At 36.3% G+C, this 9,656-nt stretch overlaps 1 protein-coding gene across 1 annotated transcript in view; it reads left to right on the top strand.

Moving 5' to 3' along the window:
- UBXN7 (UBX domain protein 7) overlaps positions 1–9,656 on the top strand; it is a 47,192-nt gene that overhangs the window by 26,334 nt on the left and 11,202 nt on the right. The window contains exons 5-8 of the mRNA XM_012640139.1: positions 299–411; positions 6,407–6,553; positions 7,922–8,012; positions 8,686–8,813. Coding sequence (XP_012495593.1) covers positions 299–411; positions 6,407–6,553; positions 7,922–8,012; positions 8,686–8,813 — 479 coding nt within the window. The remainder of the gene's footprint in view (positions 1–298; positions 412–6,406; positions 6,554–7,921; positions 8,013–8,685; positions 8,814–9,656) is intronic.

The raw sequence follows: 9,656 nt of genomic DNA, 5'->3' as shown, positions 1-9,656 counted from the left end.
TCTTGCTCAGGCTGGTTTCGAACTCCTGAGCTCAAACAATCCACCCGCCTCGGCCTCCCAGAGTGCTAGGATTACAGGCATGAGCCACCGCGCCCGGCCTCACCAAGCCTTAAGATTCCTTCCTTAACCCCTTTTGTATTTTGTTTTTTTTCAGAGTCAGTGCTAGATCTTTGAATTTGCGTTCAAGCGTATTTCTCAGTAATTCTTTCAGTTGATACAAGGTTTTTGTTTTTTTTTTTTAAATGAGATTCATGACTTTTATGGCTAATTAAAACGATTTCATTCTCCTGTGTTACAGTTCGACAAGAACAGGAATTAAGAAATGGAGGAGCAATAGATAAGAAACTAACTACCCTTGCAGATCTATTCCGGCCACCCATTGACCTGATGCATAAAGGCAGCTTTGAAACAGTAAGTTGTTGCAGAGTCCATGCCTCAACTATGAATTCTCTTGCATTTTCAGTGCCATTTTTTATCTGTTTAAGGCAAAAAAAATTTTTTAGTACATGGGGAATTGCGTGTTAGTATTTCTATATGATATACGTAAAGGTTACATTGAATTTTTCTACCAGCAATATATGAAGTATATTTCTTAAATTTTTAAAATTTTTAATTATGGGTACATAGTTGTGTATCTTTGTAGGGTACATGTGATGGTTTTATACAGACATACAATGTGAATTAATCAAATCGGGGTAATTGGGGCCTCCATCACCTCAGGCATTTATCATTTCTTTGTGTTAGGAGCATTCCAGTTCCACTCTTTTAGTTATTTTAAAGTATACCCTAACTTATGTGAAATATATTTATACCAGTAGTATATGAGATTGCTTGTTTGGTGAAATCCTTTTATTAGTCTTGTGGTAATCCTTTTAGAATTTTTGCCATTTTGATAACTTCAAAAGAAATCTTTCTGTAACTACTACTGAGAATAATGTGTGTGGATTATTAGCCATTTATGAATCGTTTGTAGGTATCTTTTGCCTATATTTCTGTGGGGATCCTAGTGTGTTTTAAAAGAATATCTCTGTAGTTTCAGTTCTTCTTGGTTTTATCTTGGCCAAACCCAAAGAAAAACTTTAGAGAGTAGGTTTACTTGATTGTTGCTAACATATAAGCTTAATGAGGGCAGGGGGAATGTGGTTTTATTATTTTGATAATCCTTGGGACCCAGTCTCTGGCATTTAAGAGGAACATAGTATTTGTGAAATGAATGAGTTTAATTAAGATTTTGTTTTATTTTGTTTTGTTTTGAGACAGAGTCTTGCTCTGTAACCCTGGGTAGAGTGCTGCGGCATCATGATAGCTCACTGCAACCTCAAACTCCTGGGCTCAAGTGATATCCTCCTGCCTCGGCCTTCTGAGCAGCTGGGACTATAGGCACGCGCCATGTCCCCTGGCTGATTTTTCTATTTTTAGTAGAGAGAAGGTCATGCTTTTGCTCAGGCTGGTCTCAAACTCCTGAGCTCAAGTGATCCTTCCACCTCTGCCTCCCAGAGTGCTAGGATTACGGCTGTGAGCCACCACACGAGCCACCACGCCCGGCCCCTAGTTAAGATTTTTAGATAATCTTCTGTTGAAGTGTTCAAACAGTTTGCTTTTGTGTGTTAGCTAGCTTGTTAACACTCCTTTGAATCACAGTAGCATTTCCATAGATGTGAATCAATTACATTTCAGGGAATTCTTATCTGTAAGGATAAAGTAGGCCAGAGAACTACAAAAGTGATATATATTAACTACATACTTGAAAATGAATTGTTAAGTTCTTAAAAAGTTTGTCCTTTGAAATGCTCTTACATTGGCATAAATAAAATATTTCGGATAAGCAATTTAACTGTAAGCTTGCCCTCCAGTTTTAGTCTTCTGAATTGTAAAATCTGAAGGTGTTTGGCTGCATGTAACAAAACCCACATGATTATGGTTTGACTGAATAAGGGTTTATTTTTGTCATATACTAAGCCTGAAGTTGAGGGAATCATTTGTGTTTATTCATCAGCTCAAAGATATGTCAGGTTAAATGTCGTCCTCAGTTTTTTTCATTTTTCCCTCATGGCCTTACAGTGGCAACTGCCTAACCTTTCTAGCATTCTAGTGATGCTAGAAATACAGCCATTGAGTGATAACAGTAGCAGTATGAAAGGCAAAAAGGATCTGAGTTTTTGACATGTTTTCTATATTTATTAGCTTCTGAGTTGCTCTAAGTCTTTTTTAATTAATCAATTGATTAATTTTGGGACGGAATCTCACTCTGTCACCCTGGGTAGAATGCAGTGATGTCATCATAGTTCACTGCAACCTCAAACTCCTGGGCTGGAGCAATCCTCCTGCCTCAGCCTTGTGAGTAGGTGGGACTACAGGCGAACACCACTACCTGGTTAATTTTTTCTATTTGTGGTAGAGATGAGGTCTCGCTCTTGCTCAAGCTGGTCTCAAACTCCTGAGCTCAAGCAATCCTCCCACCTTGGCCTCCTAGAATGCTGGGATTATAGGCATTCAGCTACTGCACCCTGCTTTTAAGTCTTAATGAAGTAACTGAGCTTGATTTAATTCGGTCTCTTGATGCATAAAAAGCAGGTACTCTTCTGCCTCTTCAGTATGAATCTCTTTAGATATTGTTCTCTGAATTTTAAGTTATATCACCTTTTTTCTTCTTATTTCATTGCCTGTATTGTTACAACAATCTATTTGTCTTTTTCCACTGATTAATGCTAAACTATCTACAGCTGTGCTCCCCGACCCTCAGGCCTCGGCCCATTACTGGTTGGTGGCCTGTTAGGAAACTGCTTAAGCTCTGCACCACCCTCTCCCATCCCCCTACTCCTGGTTCGTGGAAAAATTGTCTTCCATGAAACCAATCTGGTGCCAAAAAGGGTGGGGACTTCTGATCTACAAGTCTTTTTGTTTTTTTTTCAGAGACAAGATCTCGTTCTGCTGTCCAGGCTAGAGTGCAGTGGCCTGATCATAGCTCACTGCATCCTCGAACTCCTGGGCGTAACCTATCCTCCCACCTCAGCCTCCCAGTCAGCTGGGACTACAGGCACATGCACGATGCCTCCCTAATCTTTTGCAGAGATGCGGTCTTACTGTGTTGCCCGGGCTGGTCTTGAACTCCTGGCTTCAAGTGATCCTCCTGCCTCAGCCTCCTAAAGTGCTGAGATGATAGGTGTGAGCTACCATGCCTGGCCAAGTCTTAAGTATTAATAATATAAACACTTCCCCAAAATGTAGGCATTTCATTATGATTAATGATATATCCATTAGTTTTAAAAAATTTAGGAAGGTAATACGCAAAATTAGGTCTTCAAAGTTTAGAGACATAGTACTAAAAATTAAAGGGATACACTCTGGCTGCTCAGGGAGGGCCCATAGTTTTGCTCCCTTCATTAGATGTAAATCTGAGCTACAGTTTTACAGGTTTAGAAACTAGTATAACTAGAGGTAGATCATGTTCAAGGGTTCTTTCTTATTTCATAAGAAGAAATATTTATTTTTTAAGTTGCTATTCAATTATATGTACACTCCGCTCTAATTACTGACTGCTTTGTGAATTTCAAAAGTATTTATGCAAGTAAAAACATTTAGCTGAAAATGTAAAGAGCCTATTCAATAACTATATATATAAAGTTTTTCTAACTAAACTTTATGTATAGCTTATATTTAGTTTTATTCAATTTAGACAAAAATTATGGAAAAATTAGAAAACTAGTAAGGAAAAATAATAAAATTATAATTTCCATAAAAAAGTACTATGCATATTTTAATATAGTTCCTTTTTGACTTTATTCTTTGCATATATATTTACTGAAACATATCATTTTTTTCTCTAATCCTTATATTTCATGCTTTCTGGATCAGGCTGGGACTGGGAGAGGTGTTAGTCTCCTACTGCTTTGCCCTTGAGTCTCCATATAATGGCTTGGAAATGTTGATTTCAGAGCAACCTAATAGATTCCTTATTTGTTCCATAGTCCATGCTCATCTCCAGAACTTGACTCTCATAAATGGTATATTTAGTGAGATTGGGTAGGACTCTTCCTTTTTTTATGATATATCTTTAAGATGTACAATGTGATAGTTTGAATGTACATAGTGAAATGATTAGTACGGTGAAGCAAAAGCAAATTAACCTATCCATCACCTTTCATAGTTATCTTTTTTGTGTGTGTGGTAAGCGCACCTAAAATCTACTCTCAGCACATTTTCAATATACAGTACAATATTATTAACTATAGTCCTCATGCTGTTCATTAGATCTCTAGACTTTAATTCAAGACTCTTTTATTCCTTCCAAATATTGCTGCTTTGTCTGAAAGTCATGTTGTCTTTGGACCTTTCTTTCTAGCAGTAATTTCTCAACAGTGTCCTCATTATGGATAGCACCATTTCTTATGGGTTTTTTTTTTTTTTTTTTTGAGATAGTCATACTCTGTTGCCCGGGCTAGAGTGCCATGGCGTCATCCTAGCTCACAGCAACCTCAAACTCCAGGGCTCAAGCAATCCTTCTGCCTCAGCCTCCCGAGTAGCTGGGACTACAGGCATGCGCCACCATGCCCGGCTAATTTTTTCTATATATATATTTTTAGTTGTCCAGATCATTTCTTTCAATTTTCTATTTTTATTTATTTATTTATTTTTTTTTTTTTTTAGTAGAGATGGGGTCTCGCTCTTGCTCAGGCTGGTCTTGAACTCCTGAGCTCAAATGATCCTCCCACCTGGCCTCCCAGAGTGCTAGGATTACAGGTGTGAGCCCCCACGCCTGGCCCTGATAGCACCATTTCTAAGTTTCTTTTGTTGGTATAAGTTTCTCCCCACTGTAAGCTTCCTGAGGGCAGGGATTTTTGTGTTTTGTTACCTGCTATGACTTCAGCATATCTATAACTGTATCTAAAACACAGTAGGTAATAAGTATTTGTTGAGTGAATGAGTCAGAATTAATGAAAGCATGAATGTGAATAAATAAATATTAAAAAAAACAGCAAATGATTCTTCATCATTTTTATACTCTGGGCTTTTATTCATTTTAAGTTTTATATGGTTTATTTTCTTATCAGTGTTGTTGGAATAGACTTAACATAAATTTACCTTGTGATAAGGATATGTGCTCTCCAGTCTGTCTCTATAATGTTTGTTCATTTTTTTTCCTTTTTACTATTACTGCTGTATGTTCATTTTTTTTTGTTTATTCTCAAATACTTTTTCTTTAGTTAAGGCAGTTTAATTATTCATTTATCATCCATTTATTAAACCTATGTCCTATAGATATGAAATGGAAATGGAAATATTACTTCTTAGGAGCAAAGAATTATTTTATTGTATTTGTATACTTTAAGCTTTTGACCAGTTCAATATAGCTTCCTGGCTGAATACAGACTATTCCTTCTTTTAGGACTTGGGTTTTCACCTGTGGAATCAGTAAGTGAATATTAGAAAATAATTTATTATGGAGAATTTATACAAAAAGGATGACAGTATTCGTAAGATTATATAAACCTTCTTGAAACAGAAGATATTCTTAGTACTCACAAAATGATGGTCCAGTATGTTCTTCGATTGTTATTATTACATGCCAAAGTGATATGGAAAAGAATATTGTTCCAGGACAAATTTATTTAAAACTATGGCTTTCATGTCATTGTTCCTATGCAAAGATTTGAGGTAGCATTTGCTCCATTTGCTTTTCTTCCATTCTTTTTCTGTTCAACAACATTTCATAGGTCTTTATGATGATGAAGGACTGAGAGGCAAAAATTACACAGTCATGATTGGTGTATTGATATTTCTGCTATAAATTGGGGAATAGTTTGGAGATCATTCTCATTCTTTAATCCTATAATCCCATTTTTGGAATTGTATTCCTAGGAAAACAACTCTAGGAGAAAAAACTCTTAGCAGTTTTTACTAAAATATTTAGGGTGATTCTACAAAGTAGCACATGCCTAATTGAAATGAATATAATATTTGGAAATGCTACAGAAATGAAGAAAATAAAACAACACAAAGTAATATGTACACACCAGTTACATGCATTAAAAGGGAGAGGTATACTCATTGATAAGAATTGGAAGAGAGTAGAATTATATGACTTGTTGATCTTAAGTTTGTGGACTCCTTTTCAGATAAAGATGTTTAAACATATACATTAAAAATTCAGCCATTCTAACAAATAACAGTTGATAAAAGAGAAAACAGTTAATTTAGATTGAGAAATGTTTGAGAATGAATAATGTTATTATATATGCCTATGCAAAGGAAATTTAAGGAATGTGTAAATATTGAAAACTTCAGTGTCATACCTGAGAAAAAACTTAGTATTTATATGGAAAGAAGACAACTTTTGAACCTGAAACATATCAGTCACCAAGTAGAAATTATTTCTAATGAATGTTGTATAACTTTACTCTAATAGGCCAAAGAATGTGGCCAGATGCAGAATAAGTGGCTGATGATAAACATTCAAAATGTACAAGACTTTGCATGCCAGTGCCTCAACCGTGATGTATGGAGTAATGAAGCTGTGAAGAATATTATCCGGGAACATTTCATTTTCTGGCAGGTGAGAAGGAGAGTTAATAACAATTTTTATGGCATTTTCCTTTTGTAGTATGTGTTAGGAGGAGAAACTGGGTTATAAACTGGAGAAAAATTAATAACTGAATTAAATTATGACATACAAAAAAGTAAAACTACCCATAAAGGCTGAAATAGTAAAGTCAAGTGAAAGAGTAGCAATTATGAACTCCCAAGGGAGGAAAAAAAAAAACCCAAGCCATATAAACCATATAATATTCATATCCCAGAAGAGTTTAAATGTGTTGATAGAATGAGTATACAACTGTACTGTTCAATAGAAATATAATGTATGCCACATATGTAATTTAAATTTTTCTAGTAGCCACATTAAAAAAGATTAAAAGAAATTGGTGAAATTAATTTTAGTAATATATTTTGTTTGAATCAGTATAGCCATCATATAACTAAGATAAAAATATTAATGAGATGGTTTGCTGCTTCAAGACATGGTGTGTATTTTACACTTATAGCACATCTCAGTTTGGACTAGCCACATTTTAAGTGCTTTAATAGCCCCATGTGGCTAGTGGTTACTGTATTGGAAAGTGCAGGTAGAGAAGATCTTGGAGTAATTGAAAACATTTGGCTAAGTCTTAGATTTTAGCTTGACTTTGTTACTCCCATATGGAAAAAAACAAATACCGATTGACTATCTTTTTGCCTAGCTGGCACTTTGCTAGGGCACTTGAGCTTATAATCTTAATATATTTTGATTTTTAAGATATATATGATTGAGAGTCAGGAATGACATAGTGAACTGATAGAAGAGCAATACCTCTTTTTTTTTTGAGACAGAGTCTTATTCTGTTGCCCGGGCTAGAGTGCCATGGCGTCATCCTAGCTCACAGCAACCTCAAACTCCAGGGCTCAAGCAATCCTTCTGCCTCAGCCTCCCGAGTAGCTGGGACTACAGGCATGCGCCACCATGCCTGGCTAATTTTTTCTATATATTTTTAGTTGTCCAGCTAATTTCTTTCTATTTTTACTAGAGACGGAATCTCAGCTCTTGCTCAGGGTGGTCTTGAACTCCTGACCTTGAACGACCCTCCTGCCTTGGCCTCCCAGAGTGCTAGGATTACAGGCATGAGCCACCACGCCCAGCCAGCAATACCTCTTTTAAACTGGGAAAGGAGTAGAAATTGTTTATTATAAGTTTCCAGATAGGAGTTGAGGGCAAGAACTTGAAAGTGTTTATACCAGATGACCTTCATTTTCTCTTTTGCATAGGAGTGAGATCCTGACTCACATACCAAAGGTATATTTGGAGAATTAATTATTTTTGATGTATGACAGTGTTATAGTTGGGTTTTTTTTTTAGAGGCTGACTTTTTTTTAATCAATGATTTAACAGGTTTATCATGACAGTGAAGAAGGTCAGAGATATATACAGTTTTATAAACTAGGGGATTTCCCCTATGTTTCCATATTGGACCCACGGACAGGTAAGATTTTTTATCAGCTTACAGCCTTTAACCTATCATTGAACTTTCATTTACCTAAATGATTGGTCTTTAATATTTGACTGGTTCTGGTTTCAGAATTGTAATAATTTAGATGAAGGTTTCTTGTTTATTCTCTTTGTAATTATTTAAATATCTGTTGATGTGCGTATTTATGAAATCTTTTTCTGGCAACTTTGGAAGATGGACGTATTATATTTGTGCAGTTCTGTTCTTTCAAAGGATATCTGTTATGTTCATCTTAACATTTTATAAGGGATTCCCCTTAGGTTTTCTATCATTAAAATTAAGATTGTTCAGGTACTGGTTGTAATCCCACCAGAGAAGCAGGAGGAGGCGGAACTGGTTTTATTATTAATTGACTGCATTTTATATAGATAATGTTTTGTCTGAATCTCTTCTTCCTAAATATAGCAATAAGTGTTTTCAGCAGATAAGGTAGTTATCCTATCATGATGGGTGGGAATCTGTTAGATGGTTTATAATTAATGTAAATCCTCTAGGTTATAAAGATAATATGTTACTTAAGCTGGTAAGGTATGGGGATATGTGTTCATAGTAAATTTTAATTATGCATATGCTGAAAGAAATAATGAGAATGTTCAGAAAGAATATAGATTTTATTATGTTTATATATCCTTGTTTTAATCTTTAGGTCAGAAGCTAGTAGAGTGGCACCAATTAGATGTATCTTCTTTCTTGGACCAAGTGACAGGATTTCTGGGTGAACATGGGCAGCTGGATGGACTTTCTAGCAGTCCCCCCAAAAAGTGTGCCCGTTCAGTAAGTATAATTAGGAAGTAGCGATGGGCAATTAATTATAATTGTACGTAAGCATCTATGTAAAATGTATGATGTTAAGATGGTAAAGATAATGTGAGTAGTGGACAGTTATCACTTATGACTGTTCAACAAACATCTCAGATATACTTCTCATATTTTGATAATTTCCCACAAAAGGGGTTCCATCTTTTCAATGAAATCATGAGAGTCATTATTCCCAGTCTATTGGCAGCTTGGGTGCAGGCCTATGACCTAAGATGTGCATTTAGAGGGAAGCAATGTGAATATGCTGAGCAGAAGGACTGATCTGGCAATCCTGGTGGTGGAGGCATTCACTTCCTCAGGGGCAGCATTGGAAGGGCTTCTGGTATCCAAGTCTAAGCAGCAATGGAAGTAGTGATATTTTTGGGTTTTTTTGTTTCTTTTTAAGAGGTGAGGTCTTGGCTGTGTTGCCCAGGTTGGCCTTGAACTCCTAGGCTCAAGCAATCCCTCCTGCCTCAGCCTTCCTACTAGCTGGGGACTACAGATACATGCCGCTGCGCCCAGCTGGAAAGTGGTGTTTTTGTTAGAAAACAAAACTTTTGTTATAATTGAGCATTATTACTGGTTGTAGCTTTAGAGCCTGGCTCTCTGGCTCTCCCAGAGATTATTGCTATACTTAATTTCTATAATATGCTATTATTAGGCACCCTATTGGATAATTTGGTACCAAAATTAGTTGGAAGGGCTGGGCATAGTGGCTCATGCTTGTCATTCCATCACTTTGGGAGGCCAAGGCTGTAGGATTGCTTGAGGCCAGGAGTTCAACGAGACTAGTCTGGGCAACATAGTGAGACCTCATAT

Source organism: Propithecus coquereli, unplaced genomic scaffold (assembly GCF_000956105.1).
Source record: "Propithecus coquereli isolate 6110/MARCELLA unplaced genomic scaffold, Pcoq_1.0 Scaffold10, whole genome shotgun sequence".
NCBI classification, from domain to species: domain Eukaryota; kingdom Metazoa; phylum Chordata; class Mammalia; order Primates; family Indriidae; genus Propithecus; species Propithecus coquereli.
The sequence above is the reverse complement of the archived record's forward strand: the minus strand, read 5'-3'. Positions and strand labels throughout refer to the sequence as shown.